Below are 17,916 nucleotides of genomic sequence, written 5' to 3' on the forward strand. Positions count from 1 at the left end.
ATGAACAAAATCTTACTATTTAGTTCCTAGCATTACAGATTTTATGTGCATCATTTTCTCTTTTTTATTCTGCTTTAGCCTGATTCACTTTTTATTCTCCACAAATCCAACGACAGTGCTTGGAACATTATAATGCTAGCTAAATCTGTGGAGTACTTTCTCTTTGCAAGGCATTGTGCAAAGCATTTTCAAGGAATTCTCTCACAAAATCCTTACAGCAACCCAATTTCTAATTCACTGCATTCAATAGCTATTTTTAGCAGCTTCTTTGACAGATGAAATAATAGATGCGTCTTAAACTCAGTAAACAAAACTGATATGCCCACCCTGCATATCACTCTTAAGAAGCTCACAGTCCAGGAGATTGGTACTCTTGGTATCCCTGAGTAACGACAAGAGGAAAAATGAGATTTGAAGAAGTTAAGTAACTCGTTCACCCAGAATCACAGAGCAAAAAGGTGGCAGAGTCTGAATTCAAACTCAGCTCTCCAGACTGGATATTCGGGACCCTGCTTGCCTAACCACTATGTTCTGAAGGAGGCTTTTGATAAACAGTATTATGTAGAATACTTTTATACTACAATGAAAAATATCCCGATGATAATGAAGACTTTTACTCAATTTCTTTAGGTGAGAGGAGAGCAGGAAATGAGCGACAGTGTAGACGGGGACTGCCATAGTATCCTGGTAGCCCAGAACTGCTGATCAAGCCATCTGCTGGGGAGACTCGCTCGGCACTGAAGATTTCCTTGTGTCCCTTCAAGTGACTCCCACTGAAGAGTATTCCTTAAAGGAGTTCCTCCCAAAGATCAATACTTTACTGAGCGCAGTGTGGTGTAGCAGACTCACTTGGGCTCTACAGTCTATCAAATAACAAAGAAGTGTGGAGGAGTGGAGTGGAATGCAAGGTAACGAGGCTCAGCTTATTAAAATGTGGTGCAACTATTCGTGAAAGGTGGGTTCAAACCCTCTGCCCACCCCGCCCCCCAAAGAAGAGGCTTCCAAAAATGTGAGTCCGTATTTCCCACTCGAGGAGTGCGGAAGCTTTCGTGAGGGGATTACGGGGCGCCCCTCTTGGCCCTGAACAGCTGCCATCCGGCGGAGGGAGTCCCACTGCCCACTGCCAGCTGCCCAAACTCTTCTCCAAGCGCCACCTGGGCAGCAGCACTGTTTGGCCTCTCCTACTCATCTCCTCAAACAAAAGCGTTTTTTACAATAGCGATATCCCAACATAACAGACCAGACGGAAAGAGTCGCTTGGAGGCAGGTGTCTAATTCCCCACAATTTCTTAGGCCTGAAGAAGACCACCTGACTTTACACCGGGTCCACTATGTTTGGTGTTGGAGACCACCTCGAAAGGTAAGGCCACAGCCCACCGGCTTTTCGGATGGAGCAGACGGGAGGCCCCAGCCGCAGGATAAACTCCGGCCTCCACGCCTCGCACGCCGCCAGACTCCGCCCCTGCGCCAGGCAGTTAGCCAGGCAACCGGCACGCAGGGGCCGCGGCAGGGTCGCTGAAAGAAGGCGTAGCCAGCGCTGGCCATAGGCCCCGCCCCCCGCCGATGGCCTGCTGCGCCGGCGCCGGGTGCTCTAGGCCCAGCTCTTCCTCTATCCGACACAGTGCTGAGCGCATGCGCCTAGAGAAGCGGGCGGGTGAGGGGTCCCCACCGAGGGGAGGGGGAGACGGAAATGGAGGGACTCTGTGCGCACCCTCTTGCCGCCGGCCGGGTGTCGGGTGGAGAGAGCGTTAGGGGCAGAGCCGGGGGCTGTGGGAGCCGGGGAGGTCAAGGCTAGGGCTCCGACTAACAGCTGGAGCGGGGTCGCGGCGGTCCGCTGACCCGCCGGTGTTTGTGTGTACGTGCCCGCGCAGGGTGACATGGAGAACTGTTTGGCGGCCGCGGCGCTGAACGGGGTGGACCGACGTGCCCTGCAGCGCACGGCTAGGCTGGGTCGAGAAGTGCTGGAGCGGGCCAAGAGGAGGGCGGTGGACTGGCATTCGCGGGAGCTTCCCAAAAGCGCCGTGGGGGCCACGTCCCGGGAGCGGCCCTACCGAGAAAGACGGCCGGCAGCCGGCCCCCAGCCCTTTCTCCCGGGAGAGGTGAGGGCTCTGTGTTAGGGGACGAGCCCATTCGTTCGCTCCGCGGTAGCGGGTCGGGGCCACCAGGGCACGTAGAGCCCACGCACGGGATCCAGCCCGTGGCGGAAGCTGTAAAGTAACGGGGCAGTGAACAGAAAAGTCTTTTGAAAACTCTTGACATTTGACAGATTCTTATTGGGTAGTTTACGATACCGCTGATGCCCGGCCCTGGCTGGTTATTTTTTTTTTTTTTTTTTAAAGTTCTTACATGCTACCATCCGATATTACAGGAAAGCTAGCAAGCCTTTCTTTGTCCTGGATAAACTGCGTGCCTTGTTCCTTTTAGAGTGGAATTCTTTCCCAGTAAGATCTTTCTTCTTGACTTAAATTTACAGAGGCCTTTCAAAAAGTAAAAATGATGCTATGCCCCAAATGACTTCATTCTACAGCAGGGAATACCAAATCTCACCTGTGATCTGCCATTTATTCAAATAGAGAGAAGACAGACAACCAACCCTTAGTGCTTCCTTCAGAACAATGGCAGAATTCATGGACTATACTTCAAGTCAGTGCGGGGTAAGTTGGTGTAAGCCAAAGGATACCCCGGTCCACCTGCAGATGGACCACAAAGTGGATGTTTGAGGAATGTAAGGAGAATCTGGAGACTACCCGTTTATCCTATCCCACTTTCATGGTTAGGTTATAAAGAGGGATTTAAACCAGGTGATAAATCTAAGTTAGAATTTATTCAACAGGTACTTATTGAACATCTAACTCTGTAGGTATTATTGAGGCTATAGCAGTGAACAAGCCACAAAAGGTCTCTGTCCGCCCTATTTTTTCAGACTAGTTGGGGGGTGGGGGAGTTTGTTTGCGGAATTTCAACAATCAAGTCCAGATATTAGGGATTTTTTAAACTTTGAACTAAAGTTAAAAAACATAAGATCTTTCTAAACTATAATTGAGCCTTTCTGGTTTTCAAAATTTATTGAAACAAAATCCCTTCACTAGAATTTAACTTCTGTTTCAAGTCCCCGGTAATGTAGTTTTTAAGTTTGTCTCTATGAGTTTGTATCACTTGCTGGCCACAAAAGTGGTCCTGTGGAACAGATGCAGTGCCCTCATCAGAAGTGCTGTGGCTTAATGGCAGGAGCAGCCTCCTAGGAATCAGAACCTTGTTCTGCCACTTAGTGGCTATAATGCCCTGGGCCGGTTAGTCCCACTCAGCCTATCTTCCCTGTCATAAAATGAGGATCTCTGCAGTGCTTTCCAACCTTTAGATCTGTTTCTTTGGTTTCACTGACAGATGAATACCAGAAAATTGTCATAAACTATAGCATTAGGGACTTGAGTGAGATTTTTGGTACCATTCATTGAAGTGGGTGTACAAAAGCCCACATGTTAGGCTCATCTTTAAGTACTTTGAGGGAAGGGGAAAGGCAGGCCAGCCTGCATCCAGGGAGGTCCCCTGCATGGAAGGTACTCTGTTTTTTGGGAGTTACAGCAGGTTCTGGTCTCTTTCAGCCTTAACATGATGTGATTCTCTCATGGTTATAAGGAAGCTGGTCTGTAAAGGAGAAGAAGAGAACACCTTGTTTCTGTCCTGCTTTCCATTTTTTTAAAAAAGATTTTATTTATTCATTAGATTGAGAGAGAACACAAGTAGGCAGAGCAGCAGGCAGAGGCAGAGGGAGAAGCAGACTCTCCACTGAGCAGGGAGCCAGATGTGGGGCTCTATCCCAGGACCCTGGAATCATGACCTGAGCCGAAGGCAGACGCTTGACTGAGACACCCAGGCGCCCCCTTGTCCTCTTCAATTTCATATATTAAGATTTCAAAAAATCTCTAATCTCTTTACATCTTTTGTAAAGTACCTATGACTTCAAGAACAGAATTCCCATAAGTGAGATGATCCAGAGAATATTTTTATGTTATTCTGCTAAATGCTTTTAGAAAAATCCGTAACTTCAGCTCTTTTGTGAAGAGAGCAACTGAAACATTTTGGTTCATGGTTCACTAAAAGGAATAACAAAAGTCTTCGTCTGAGGTTCAGCAAATTGGTGTGTTCTTCATTTTGAATTTCAGTCCATACTTCAGGTTCCACTCTGGAAGGGAGACTCAGAACCCTTGGGCTTTCTAGTGATAGAATTAGGAACAGTGTTCTGAGTTTGCCTTTACAATTTTGAAGCAGTCCCCAAAGTACATTATTAGACCTATATCCTGAAGTACTTCCCCCAGCTTCCCATTCTTTTGGTCTCATGCCTTAAACACTGTTCGTACACTATGTTCAAAACAAGCAGACTTGTGATGTCCTCATCATTAGTCATAATCAGGGGCGAGTCTAAGGTTAACTTAGAAGGGGAGGAAGGAAGTAGACAAGAAAAAATGTAACTGCTTTCTGATCTTTTGGAGTATTCTCCTTAAATTAGAGATCTCTTTCTCCCCTCCACATGGAGAGAACGGTTGCATAGCTATTGAGTTTCTGTTACACTTCCTGTTGTATTTCTAAATCTCAAGGAGATGCACCCGTCTTCCTTTGTCATTGTCTGAGACTCAGACAATAACCATGGAACAGTTCATCAGAACTTGTGATGAGAGGAGTTGAAAGGGCGTATGTCTTTGACATTGGGGCAAAGACGTGAAAATTATTTAACCTGGCAGAGAGCCTGGTTCTGCCCAACCATAGCTGGCCAGAGTTCTTGCCCTACAAAGGCAGCAGATGGCAGCAAAGTCATGCCAGATGCAGTCTCCGCAGCCACTTCACAGGGGCTCAGATTTGCTTCAGATGACTTCAGAGGCCTGTTAAGGGAACAGGTAATTCCTGTTCTTTGCTATGTTGCCTCCCTCCTTAATCATACTTACCCCAAGTCATGGAGTTTTGTTTTGTTTTTTAATTAACATATAATGTATTATTTGTTTCATGGGTACAGGTCTGTGATTCATCAGTCTTACATAATTCACAGCAATCACTGTAGCACATACCCTCCCTAATGTCCATCACCCAGCCACTCCGTTTCTTCCACTCTCCTTCCCTCCAGCAACCCTCAGTTTGTTTCCTGAGATTAAGAGTCTCTTACAGTTTGTCGCCCTCTCTGGTTTTATCTTGTTTCATTTTTTCCCTCCTTTCCCCATGATTCTGTCTTGTTTCTCAAATTCTTCATATCAGTGAAATCATATGATAATTGTCTTTCTCTGATTGACTTATTTCACTTAACATAATACCCTCTAGTTCCATTCACATCTTTGCAAATGGCAAGATTTCATTTTTTGATAGCTGCATAGTATTCCATTGTATATATATACCACATCTTCTTTATCCATTCATCAGACAAAGGACATTTAGGCTCTTTCCATAATTTGGCTATTGTGGACATTTCTGGGGTCCTCAAGGGGGCTCCTTTGGATCACTACATTTGTATCTCTGGGGTAAATACCCAGTAGTACAATTGTTGGGTCATAGGGTAGCTCTATTTTCAACTTTTTGAGGAACCTCCATCCTGTTTTCCAGAGTGGCTGCACCAGCTTACGTTCCCACTGACAGTGTAGGAGAGTTCCCCTTTCTCCACATCCGTGCCCATGGAAGTTTTTTGTTTTGTTTTGTTTTTTTGTTTTTTAATTTGACCAGACTGTTTGCTTACCTGAAATCTTTCACATTACTTCTGTAGAGCTACTATTCATCTGTGCTGGAGGAAGGAGGGGCAGCCCACGTCTCTCGTTATCACAGAGGGAAGTCCAAGCTGCCCTGCTGCTGGGACAGGGGGAACAGTCACGTACGTATCCTCAGCTCTCTGTGCTGTGTCCTCAGCTCCCCTTCCCTCTCTTTTAAAGACTTATTTTCCTAGAACATTAGGAAATAAGCTATTAGTATTAGTAATGAATAATTACAGGCCTCTCACTACAAACTTACCTGTCTTTTACAACATGTTCTGGGGAAGCCCAAGATTCTACTTATTGAAATGATGCACTAGGAATTCATTGTTGTTTTTGAAGAGAGTAGGCATGTTATATTGTTTTGTTTTTTTCTTTTTAAACATCCCCTAGTTATACTCAAAGAAAGCAAACTTATGTTCAGTGTCTAATCCACAAGTTGGATTCTTGACTTCTCCGGCCTGTGGATTTAGGGAAAGGATGGGATAGTGACCCCAGGGATGTGAGTGAGGGCTGGATGCACCCTGGAAGTTCCCTCCTCTTTCCCTGGCCTGGGACGTGTGGAACAATGCCAAAGCCCAAAGGTTGGGTTTCTTTTCTGGCCTGACCCTAAGGGGGTTACATGTGGGCAAGAGTCATTCCTGTCCCTCCCATTCCTTCCTATGAAATGTAAGTTGGTGCCTCTGGAGGAAATTCTGCCTTTCCCTGCTAGTACCTGGACTCCTGGGAGAAGCACAGAAGAAAATTCTATTTTCTGAGAGCCTCTTGAGTGTCAGTCACTCTTGCACTCAAATCTCCAATCTAGTAACCCCATGTTGTAGACTAGGAAACTAAGGCTTAGAGAACTTCATCTGCCCTTTTCAGTAAAGCAGGAGATAGGATTCAAATTCAGGTCTGACTCCAAATCCCATGGAAATACAAAAAGTAATCACAGTAAACATTTGACTACAAATACCTCACAGAATTCACTAGAAGTCTTTTAACGATTTAGGAGACAACTTAGAAGAATCCGACAGAACAATTATTAGTTCCTAATAAACTAAGAAAGTTTCTCTTTACAATCCAGAAGTCAAAGTCTGGGCACTAATCAATGTTTCTGCTTGTCTCTTCAGAGAAAAGACACCTCCCTCGGTCTTGGAGGCATCTCTCACGTGTCAGGGTGTGCTCTGGCGGCGTCCCAGCCTGTGAGTAGAGATCTCTCCTTGTTGTTCTGGGCTTCACCACCAGTGCCATTGCAGGAACCAGTTGAGCCAGTTATAGGGTCCTTTGTCCCAGATCCATAGTATTTCTAAGTTGGGATGTTTCATTCTTGAGGAGAGAGTATAGCATTAGGATTCAGTGGAAAATTATGTTTTCTCATTATCCTTCCTTCACTTGAAGCTTAAGGGATACTTTTTGTGCCTGAACTCATAGTTGTGGTTGGAAAGAATGTGAAGTATTCCCGTTGCAGTTCCTCCGGCTCAGCTGGGCTGGCACTGGGTCCTGCTGGAATTCCACCATCTGTTCAAGCAGCAGGAGGGGCCTGACCCTCCTGCTTACAAAGTGAAAACCATTGCTGAAATTCTGAAACATAGAAATTTGGTTAGATCGAGTTCCAGAACATTTGAAGGGATTTGTCCTTATTTTCCACAAATGTTCTCTGTTAAAAACACAGTGATGAGTTTTTCATTTTTAGTTTAAGGAAGTACTCATTAGTTCATGAACCCAGGGAATTTTTTGGAACTTGGAAGGGCTGGAATTTGGAGGAAAGGAACACCAGCATGTTGCTGGAATAGTTTGCTTAATCTTTGTTTGTATACAGTGCACGACTAGCCGGGACTCAGAATATACTGGGGTTAGTAACAACTAAGAATGTTCTGCTTCTTGTACAAATATAAGATTAAGATGCCTCCCATACTTGCTGGATTTTGGTAATGCTAATCTTCCTGATACTCGTGGTTTGGGGATCAAGATGTCAGTCTCATCCCCCATGTTACCTTTTATGCAGACAAATGAAATACTCCTGGCTTTCTGCAATTCTAATATGGCTGTACTTTCTGAAATCGACTTTTGTGTACTTACATAGTTGAAGACCAACAAATAGTTGTGGCGTAGTCATTTACATTCATGTCAGTTGAATGATAAGACCACCAAATTTGCAATAACTGGATATGAAAGGATAGAATGTAAAATGGCTTTGGAAAAGTTGGCTCTAAATCTATGCAAGGTGGAGGGTGGGGAGGAAGTTTCATAAAAGTGTAAATATTACCATTTATTCCTCCTGGTGGAGTTTGCTGGCCAATAATTTGTTGTTCTCCCTCTGGGTGTGGTGGCAGAGAGGACAGCCGCTGCTCCTTCTGAGCATGGAGGAAGCCCATGGTGTGTAGGGCAGGAGGGGTGGGGGGTTCCCAGCTGTGGGATAGCAACTTTGGCTCTGAATTACGAGCTCTTTTCTGGTTTGCAACTTTGCTGTCTGCCATTTGAACTGAGACCCCTCCTCTGCCTACAGTTCTGCCCACTTCCCAGCCATGGGTCAAGTCTCTCTGTGGAAGACAGTCTGTGCTCAGCACTGCTTCCAACACAGATCTCTCCATTAACACTAGCTTTCAGTGTTTTGTACTATAGCTATAGGAGAACCAGTCCTCCAGGGGAGAGCTTTGGCCAGGCAGCTGACTTGCTGCATGACGACTTGGAATCCACACGTGTGCTCAGCTTTTGCAGAAAAGAATATTTCATCTTCCTCATCATGAATTTAGCAAACCAAGTGCAGTTAAAAAGAAAAATTCTCATTATTCCATGGTGCCTTGCTGTTACCTCTGATCTATACTAACAAATGCCACTTTTGCACGCCAAAGCAATGGCCATTCGCCTTTCCTTCTACCTAATTCTCTTTCTACCATGGTTAGGTGGGTCCCCTTTTTGACCCTTCATGTTCATATAGCATTCTGACACTTGCCAAGTGTTTTCATGTACATACTTATTTGTGGTGTAGGTATTACCACAGCTTTAGAAATAAGGAAACAAGCACAAGGGGAGGCTGAGACTTACCTGGCATTCCTATTGTGTGGCCAGACAGCCTTGAAAGCAGGACCTCCCAGCCCAGGGCTTCATCCCACTTCACCGCTGGCACACAAAGGTGGCCTGGTAGTGTTGTGACCTACAGTCTCTCAACAGCTAATACCTGTTTTTCCTTGCAGGCTGAGAACACCTCTAAGGACCTCTACATAGAAGTATATCCAGGGACCTATTCTGTCACTGTGGGTACAAATGACTTAACCAAGACTCAGGTGGTAGCAGTTGACTCGGGACAGAGTGTGGACTTGGTCTTCCCTGTATGATGTGGACCATCATGGCTATCACATCACCTTTTTTTTTAAGTAACAAGAAGAATAAAGTCACTGTATGAATCTTTTCATATTTACACAGTGATCCTGCTTTCAAGGCTGAACTGTAGAGGGTCAGCCTTCCTGGGACCTGGAGTTGGTCTCTTTCAGTGCCTATTTTAATTTGAATGTCTAGAAGTGCCCCCCTCCCCCACTTTCTGCTGAAAGTCATAATGTAATGATGCTATCTGAATAGTTTTTAACTGCTTACTTTCCAGATGGTTAATTATGATAATAAAGGGAGCGATTTGGAAATGAAGAGTTCCTTTTTATTGGCATGAAGAGGTGAAACAGGGTCGCTCATGGACAGCTGTAGGTTTATAAGAAGGCGGCAGAGAGGCTGTGGACACATTTGCCCAAAGCCATGTCCTGGTGCGTCTGCGGAAGAGGCGCTCTTGAGCAGGTCCCCCAAACGCCCCCCCACCGCCGCCCCGCACGTGCCTTTGCGCCACTCATCTGCGGCCACATCTAGTGCATGAGGACACCACTGCTCCTGGGCCAGTCACGTGTGGCCTGCGCTCTGCCCCCAGCCCTCACAGGAGGACTTGGTGGCCACTTAGCAGCACCTCCTCAGGTAGTTATCACCACTGCTCTTTTACCTTCCTGGAAGAAAAGAAAAAAATCCTGAGAATCTGATGCGGACTATAATTTTAAAGCTCAAAAGTCGCTGATTTTAAAGTCTGTGATGTGCCCTGAACTCAAAGCTACCAGGCCAGCAGCAGGGCTGCATCGGCCAGTTTGGTTGCCTGGTAGTTCATCTCATTCTGAACGTGACAAGTCTTCCCTCAGGATAAATGCCAGAGTTTTATATGATGAAAACCAAGTTTTAAGTAGGGCTGTGTTAGTGTTCTTAGTGAGGAACAGACTCCCACGGATGGAGGTCCTAGTCAGGCAGACCCATGCCCATCACCATAGGGTCAAGTGTCACTTAAATGGGCTCCTTGCCTCCTTCCGGAGCCTGTGATCAGCTCTGTGGGTTCTGTAAGCCTTCCGAAATGGAATGCAAAATTGTGGGTATGTGCATTTTCCTGGGAGAAGACAATAGAGTACTCATTCTCAAAAGGGGTTAAGAAGAACCATTTGAGGAGCCCCTAGCAGCCCCTTCCCAGCCATCCTGCTTTACCTGGCTGCTCTGGGCTTTCAGTCTGAGGCCATCCTTCTGCTGTGTCACTGTTCCCTGACTCCATTTTCTGTGTTCACCGTCCTCTGGCAGGATCCGTGGTGGCTTCATGCCACTTGCTTCCAGGACCAGCTCCTTGGTATTCTCCAGCACTACACTCTGTACCCTTGGTTGTTTGTTGTCCCTCTTTTCTCTCCAGATGGATCCATGTCTTGTTCCTAAACCCCAGATTCAGTGAGTTATGTTGCATGTGCCACCATGGGATTAGGCCTGATGATTGAAGTAGAAATATGTCAAGGATCCCAAAATCTAACTATCTGTAAGTTCCTACCACTGCTCTCTATTTTTAAAGAGAAAGTTTGTGAGTCATTTGTGGCCATTATGCGTTTTGGATAGGTTGTATCTGATAACCACATTTGGAATTAGGTGGGAGAAGGTATCACACAATTTTCAAAACAGCCCGTAGGAGAAGCAAAGTAGCCAACTATCACCAGTTGAAGGAACTTCTAAATCACACTGATGACAAAGAAGAGGTAGTGGGGGGCAGAGCACGCACTGCTGGTGCCTGAAACCTTTGTGACTACCATGGCCCCTCTGGTTACCCTACTGGCGTTCCCTCCTGAGACCGGGCTTCTCTGTTGCTCCCTACAGACTCCTGTCTATGGCGTAGGTACAGCTTTCTCCAGTCTGCTAAGGCAGGAGGCAGTGGAAGCTAGGACAAATTTAACATGAAAACTCTAGGCTTGGGCACCATTTTCTTCAGAAAATGTTCCTGAGAGGAGCAGTTATTTCCATGTAGCTTCTGCCAGCACATCTCATAGCCTCTCACTGTGAGATCTGTGACCCATCTCTCAGAAGCCGAAGAGGCTGCCCAGCTTTATATTTTCAATACAAAGTCTCCTCTCAGAGAGGGGAGGAGGAGCTCAGCTGCACACAACTGGTTTCTTGTTCCTCTGGTTCTCTCCCTGAGGCAAGCCAAGGAAGGTCTAGAACCCTCCCATAGAGTACAACAGCTGTCAACTTCTATCCATTCCCACCTATCCCTCCCCCCACCCCCTACAAAGCCCAGGGGTCAGGAGTCACCAAGAAAGTGTCTCAGTGTAGAAACAATTTCTTGACTTTCTGGACATGAAGACCAACAAAGTTCTTAGCCCTGGGCCAAGAGTGAAATCCTCATGGGCTAAGAGGTCTGCCCTGTCCGCTGAACAGCTGTCCTGGAAACAGGGCAGTGGCTTCAAACAGGGACCCACAGTGGGTCCCAATGTGGGTGGTGTCTGGGGATCTTTAAGCCCTTAGCCATCGTACTCTTTAACCATGCAACCTCCCTGCCCTAGACTGAATGTTCATTTAGTTCACTCAATGTTCAGTTAGTGGCCCCAGGACCCCTGTCAACAGAGACTAGTGAAGAAGGAAGAGTTTTTAAACAAGGATGCAAACCTTCTCATGAAGATCAGCCCATCCTCTCCTATTGGGTTCTATTGCTTAGATGGAAACCTACTATTTCCTTTTTATCACAGCTTCCCCTTCAACATGGCCACACTCCTAATTGTTACTTCCAATCCCAGTACAGTGACATGTGCATGAGATTCCTAAGAGACATGGGAGGAAAGGGAGCAGGGCCCTCACCCCTGCCTTACAAGAAGGTATACCTGGCTTCCCAGGATGCGACTCAGACCTGTTTCTCCTCCAGTACCTCCATTCGGGCTGGCAGAGGCCACCTTTTCTCCTCGGAGACTTCTCAAGAAGGATGGGGTCTGTGTTGACTGTGCTGTCCACCTTCAGCCTCTGGGGGAGGCCCATCTGCAGATCATTCTCCAAATCCTCTTCAGAGGAAGAGGAAGAAGAAGAAACACCCAGGGGAGCTTGCACTGCTCCTTCTTCTTCTCTGGGACTGTCTAGGGGCAAATGCTGTGCCATGGGCTTCAGTTCCACCTCTGGATGTTCTTTGGCTGTGACCCCTGAGGCCCTGGCTAGAGGCCACCATGTAGGTCCAGCCAAGGGGCAAGAGCAGAGGCAGCCCTGGCATAGCAGTTGGCAGCAGGCCTGAGGGACGCAGGGAAGACACAGGGATGGAGTGCCCAGAAAAAGCCCGTTGGAAAAACCCCCCGTGGCTTGTCCCAGCAGACAGCAGCAAGGGGCCTGGAGAAGGGTGCTGGGGGGCTCCGTGGTGAAAGGCTTGTGCAGCCTCTCCACAGCCTTCTTCCAGACAGCCGAGGGCACCCACCTGACCCCGCCTCGAGGCACAGTAGCTGTCTTGCCATTCCAGAAGTGAACATTAATTTCTCCTTTTGATGCTGTATAACAGAGCAACATTTTGTTAAAATTACCGCTTCTATATCATGGGGAAAGGGTGCTCCTAGCCCCCAGAGCAAACCTCAGTGCGGCCCACTGCTCTGCCAGCCTCCTCCAGTGCAGTTTTCTGTGGACAGCCTGCCAGGAACATTCCCTCACCTGCTCCCTAATTACTGCCACTTCCCGTGCACTGGCATGCACCTCCCGGTCCCGATTTTCATGGGGAAAGAGGACATGCCTCCTCCTGTCATTCTGCTGACTGGCCTTGCAGAAGGGGCCTGCCCCAGTCCATAGAGGTTATACCAGAGGTTAGCTAACCCACAGAAGACATCATAGTTTCAGGCTATTTTGCCCTAATGAAAGGTGTTTAATAATCTGAAAGATAGGATTTGTCTGTCTGTTGCCATATCCAGGATTAAGGTACAGGTGAAGGGGTAAGGATTTTTTTTTTTTTTACACCTTTAAGAGGCCCAGCTCACCTTTAAGACAGTTTTTGCTCTCTCCTACCAGCCTGGCTTCCCCTGGGCACCGCTAGGCCACATCAGCTCCCCTTACCTCTCTGGGGGTCTCTTGCCTCCGAGGCCAAGAGAACGGTGCCAGGGCCATACCGCTGTTCATCTGGCTCACAGAGGGCAAGCACTTTGTCCCCAGGTCGCAGCGAGCATTCCACGGATGGCAAGAACTGAATGACATCATCTTCTAAAACCACGTTCTGCCGCTGGGCTGGCAGCTTTGGGTCTGTGATGAGGGGAACCTCGAATTCCACCAGCAGGGCCCCCCATCTCTCCAACTGTGGAAAAGAAAACACAATAAGAACTGGCGTGCGGAGCACTGTGGTTCCCCGCAATGCCCTAGAGCCAGGCCCAGGGCTTTCCTTACAAACAGTGAGGGCCATCTAGAGAAGGGACAGGGACAGATGCTCTTGGACCTGATTGTGGCCGAGACAGGCAAGCTGTAGTGTGGATGCTCTTCCCTCTACCTCTTTTTGCACCGGCAACTCTTGGGTTTCACTTCCCACCATTCCTTTCCCACTCTCCTCCTCTTCCTGTTTTTCTGTGTTCCTCTATATATTTGGCTTGCAGTTCCCAGGAACAACCTGGGTCCCTTGGATCTTTCTCCAGTGTACTTCCCTTCCTCCCAGCCCTTCTGAAAAGTGTTGTCCCTGTGTCCAAGACCAACCCAGGATAGAGTGTTCACTCACAGGCCCGCACAGGCAACAAGCAGCCCTGGCCTAACATGAAAACAGCCCTCGGCACTGCCATTACAGCAATGAAGAGAGGTTTGGCAAAGCAAATGAACATTGTAAAAGAAAGGGCAGGAGAAGCCTTGAAGCTAATTGAAAGTACAAGCTGTTTTGAGAACTCAGTATGATTTGGAAGAGAAAATCTGGTTATAAATTAATCACTCGACAGTCTATTATTTGAGCAAAACCCTAGTATGTCATTTGGATTCACATATTAGTTCCTTGAAAACAACAAAATGACTTTTGAATGGAAGTCACACTAGTCTTCCCTCCATGAATCCACGTCACAAAGTCTGACTCTGAGAAGAGAAAAACCCCAAAGAAGGAAGCAGCCATGGAAGTAAAGCACAGGCATGTGGGGGACCAGGCTTCTGTGGGTACAGGCACAGAGACATGCATGTGGGCATGTTTTGTTTCTCCTTCACTTTGGCTGGTGCCCATCACACAACACACTGAATTTTCCTGAACAGAGCACTTTTTCCTTTCAGTTTTCTGCACTGTCACAAGTTCAGTGGTATGCCCCTCCCCCAAATACATCCGTAAGAACCCTAACCCCTAGTACCTCAGGTTGTGACCTTATTTGGAAATAGGATCACTGCAGATATAATTAGTTAAGATAAGGTCATACTTGGCTGAGTAGGGTGGGAGACTAATCCAATGACTGATGTTCCTATAAAAAGGGGGAACTTTGGGCACAGACATGCACAAAGGGAAGACACTGTATGAAGGTGAGGCAAAGATTGGGGTGATGATTCTATAAGCCAAGGAACACCAAAGATGGTCAACAAGCCACAGGAAGTTAGGAAAGGCATGTAGAGCAGATTCTCCCTCACGGCCCTCAGAAGAACCAACGGTGCCAACACCTGGACTTCAGAACCCAGGAACTGAGAGAGAATACATTTCTGTTCTTTAAGTCACCCCATTTGTGCTACCCTGCTACACAGCCCTAGCAAATTAATACACTCGTTAATACACTCATACATCATTACATTCTCCTTCTAGAACCTGGCCGTGAAAGATGTGCACTTATCCAAGAAATTGTCCTGCTGGGCACACACAGTTGAGGCCTAGGCAGGTCTGACAGGGCCACCCTGAGGAGTGTGCCAGGAGATGTGAGGAACTTGCCTCTGGAGCAGTCTTTATCTGAGCCCGGTAATAAAAGCCATCTGGTCCCCTTCTTGCCAGGACCCATGTGTCAGCAGCATTTCCCACTCTTCTCAACCAGCCAGGCCCCTGCCATGCTGAGTCAGCAATGTGGAGACACGGGTGGTAAGACGCATATCTGGGAAAAAGCAAATGGAATTAGGGAGGTGGAGAAGACCAAGCCCTAAAAACATCAAGAAATGCATCTCGCAGATCTAAGCAGCACTACCATGTGCATATGACATAGAGGGTCATGTGAAACAGAAATCCATGTAGACAGTTGCTGGCGATCTGTGACCACCAGTAAGACAAGATAAACTGCTAGAAGGGGCAGAAGGAGAGGAGAGTGAAGGGAACTATCATTTGGGGATTGAGAACTGTTTCAAGGTCATCAAAATGTGATTAGCCTGGATATGTTCAAGTGAATTAATGCTGGTTCTGAGACTGAACAGCAGACCAGGAAAGAGCACTGGGGAGGGATATCCAAAGGTACTGCATGGGAATCCAGGATGAGGTATGCACGTTTGGATGGTAGTACGAAAGGAGTAACACAGGAAGGATGCTTGGTGCTATGGGGTCAGAAGGGAGGAGGAAGTGTTTGAGCAGAGAAAGCACAGAGGAGCTGGCTGAGGGGCTGAGAGGCAGGAAGGACAAGCTGTTCCTGGAGAGGTTTGTGGACAGGGCCAAACCGGGAGGTGCAGGGGTGAGGGAGGACTACCGAGTCAGAGTTTGGGTTTCTGAAGAAGCTGTTTACTTTGTAGGCAGGCCTGGAGGGGCAGGGATGATGAACTCTGGCTTTGAACAAGATGGTCCACATAGATGAATCCAGAAGGCAGGCTCTTAAGGGTTAAAGCTGGCATGTCCCTAACTTGGGCAGACGGAATTGAGTGGCATGGACACAAGCGAATCTCTGGAACTGACATCACTTGTGTATGACTGAGGGCTGAGCTTCCCCTCCCCTTCTGCAATCGCACTTTAGACAGCCCACCAACGATTTAATTCAGGAAAGGCCAGGATCCCTGAGGGTTACTGAGGGAACCTGAGGAGCACCCGGAGGAGACCTTGCCTTAGCTCTTGGTTGCAGAAACCTTAATTTCTCACGTGGTGCCGGGGGAGGCTTGTAGTTGACAGTAAAATGAGCTAGAGGCTCTTTAACTGGTGATGCCTGCATTCTCTGCACATGCAAACTCCGACATCTGCCGCCTTGCTACTGGTGCTACAAGGAGCACAGTTTAGACAGGAGTAATAGAATACCACAAGCAAATCGTAGCCCACACCATGAAGAAGCCTTTCAGCCTTCCCAGGAAGCAAGTTGTCTCCCTCATGACCCACCATGGAAAGCCAAGCAGAGAGAGGAAGAGGGGTGCAGAGGGGTGCACATCATTGCTGCCAGAGGGGCCGAGACTAGTACCTGGAGAGTGGGTTGTGCCGGAGGGCAAAGGGGCAGGTGAAGGAGAGTCCCCAGGGAGGAGCAGCGCCAGTCCAGGAAGGGGACTTCAGGGTCCTCGCCACACTGCAGTATTTGGGCAAAGGCGTCCCAGACCCTGCAGAGGATTCCATGGCCTTTGGAGGAGAAACCCGGTGAGAATGAGCACCACTATGGCCCGAGTTGTAGCCCGCAGCCCAGCAGAGAGGGCCTGGCTGGTGCAGGGCTCATTTCTGGGGTTCGCCGACCCTACATGCTCCAGCTCAGGCTGTTCTCTGAATCACCTGCTCCAGGGACCTCAGCTCAGGCGGTAGGGTCGGGGTTGAAAGAACAAGTGTTGTGACTTTAGAGAAACCCAGCTCTATATCTGTCACAGCCTGCGGCTGCGTGCTCACGTCACCACGCACTTCAGTGGAAAGCATCTGGCTGAGCAGTGACTCAATATACGTTAGTTTTTTCCTCCTCCCCAGCTGTAGGGGCTCCCAGGGGTAAAACAGTACTTCCCCTTCACAAATATGGCTGTCCTAACCCCTAATCGAAACCCCAGACTCTCTTCCTAATCCAGTGACCTCCAGGACTAACTCTAGCCCCAGCTGAGACCCCAGGGTCGTGTCCTCCACACACCTGGCCCCGCTACCCCAGCCCATCAGAGCTCAGTTAGGGTCCGCCCCTGCGCAAGTCCCCAGGTCTGACCGCGAAGGGACTTACCACAGCCCCAAACTCTTCCACCTCAGCCTTCCCCTTCTGACAGTTGGAGCGCAGGGCCTCAGCCCAACTGACTCCAGGTTGCCAAGCAGGTTGCCATGGCTTCAAGCCAGCGGAACGCAGCGCACTGAATGTACTGAGCATGTGCACAGAGTGGGGGATTGGGGCTTGGGAGGCATGGGGCAAGGGGGCAGGGGGTTTCTCCCGGTAAAAGCGGATTGGGAGCACTGGAGAGAAGGGTCCTCGCAGCCTCAATTCCCCAGAGCTCAGGCTTCCCCACTGCTGGAAGAGGTGGGAAGCCCTCATGAATCCCAGGGGAGTCCTGTGAGGGAGGCAGCTGCCCCTACCTACAGAGACCAAGGGCTAGTGATCTGCCTCCATCCTGTGCAGACAGATGTGACCCAGATAAACCGTGACAGGACTGGAATGGGAAAATAGGAACACCAAATATTTACCCACAACATCTACCTGATTTGAGGCTCTTTGCTGAGTGCAAGGAATATAGGAGGAATATAGGAGGAATGGTCCCTGTCTACAAAGAGATAGGTGTGTGAGACAGTGTGTAAAGATAGTAGGCTAGGAACTGTGAGGAAATATGTGTACAAAATAAAGGAACACGTAATGGCTGGAATGGGAAGACTTCACCGAGATGAATGTGCCAGTGTATGGGATGTCCTGACTGGGCTTGGCGACCTATGGGACCTGGGAGTTAAGGGAGAAGGAAGAGCTGACACTGGTCATGGGAATAGAAATAGAAACATTTTGAAGGCAGACTTCAAGATATGGGGCAGTGAGGTCCTTCACAGGGTGAAGGACAGGTGTGGCCCCTGCACATTTTCTGGCCAGAAGAACCTATAGACTGGTGATGCTATGGATAATACAAGATTAATAATAATAAT

At 48.0% G+C, this 17,916-nt stretch overlaps 2 protein-coding genes across 7 annotated transcripts; one reads left to right on the plus strand and one right to left on the minus strand.

The window, feature by feature from the left end:
* The first annotated feature begins 1,501 nt into the window (after window positions 1-1,501).
* Window positions 1,502-9,338, plus strand: AKIP1 (A-kinase interacting protein 1). Of its 2 annotated transcripts, XM_032359647.1 has the most exons (6): window positions 1,502-1,654; window positions 1,872-2,099; window positions 2,574-2,654; window positions 5,744-5,848; window positions 6,839-6,910; window positions 8,903-9,338. In XM_032359647.1, exons 2-6 carry the CDS (start codon window positions 1,878-1,880, stop codon window positions 9,041-9,043), a joined length of 621 nt encoding a protein of 206 aa, XP_032215538.1. In that variant the 5' UTR covers window positions 1,502-1,654; window positions 1,872-1,877; the 3' UTR covers window positions 9,044-9,338. The 2 variants fall into 2 exon arrangements, with proteins under 2 accessions (XP_032215538.1, XP_032215537.1); XM_032359646.1 differs by having other exon boundaries at window positions 1,502-2,099.
* An 84-nt stretch (window positions 9,339-9,422) lies between these two features.
* C9H11orf16 (chromosome 9 C11orf16 homolog) lies at window positions 9,423-17,427 on the minus strand. 5 transcript variants are annotated; one of them, XM_032359640.1, is made up of 7 exons: window positions 17,021-17,117; window positions 16,298-16,449; window positions 14,869-15,025; window positions 13,056-13,290; window positions 11,858-12,502; window positions 10,212-10,426; window positions 9,423-9,691 (listed from the first exon to the last, which is right to left on the minus strand). In XM_032359640.1, exons 2-7 carry the CDS (start codon window positions 16,444-16,446, stop codon window positions 9,659-9,661), a joined length of 1,434 nt encoding a protein of 477 aa, XP_032215531.1. In that variant the 5' UTR covers window positions 16,447-16,449; window positions 17,021-17,117; the 3' UTR covers window positions 9,423-9,658. The 5 variants fall into 5 exon arrangements, with proteins under 5 accessions (XP_032215531.1, XP_032215535.1, XP_032215533.1 ...); XM_032359642.1 differs by lacking the exon at window positions 9,423-9,691 and having other exon boundaries at window positions 10,213-10,426; window positions 11,902-12,502; window positions 17,021-17,122; XM_032359641.1 differs by lacking the exon at window positions 9,423-9,691 and having other exon boundaries at window positions 10,213-10,478; window positions 17,021-17,122.
* Between the last annotated feature and the right edge of the window lie 489 nt (window positions 17,428-17,916).

This window comes from Mustela erminea, chromosome 9 (assembly GCF_009829155.1).
Source record: "Mustela erminea isolate mMusErm1 chromosome 9, mMusErm1.Pri, whole genome shotgun sequence".
Classification (NCBI taxonomy): Eukaryota; Metazoa; Chordata; class Mammalia; order Carnivora; family Mustelidae; genus Mustela; species Mustela erminea.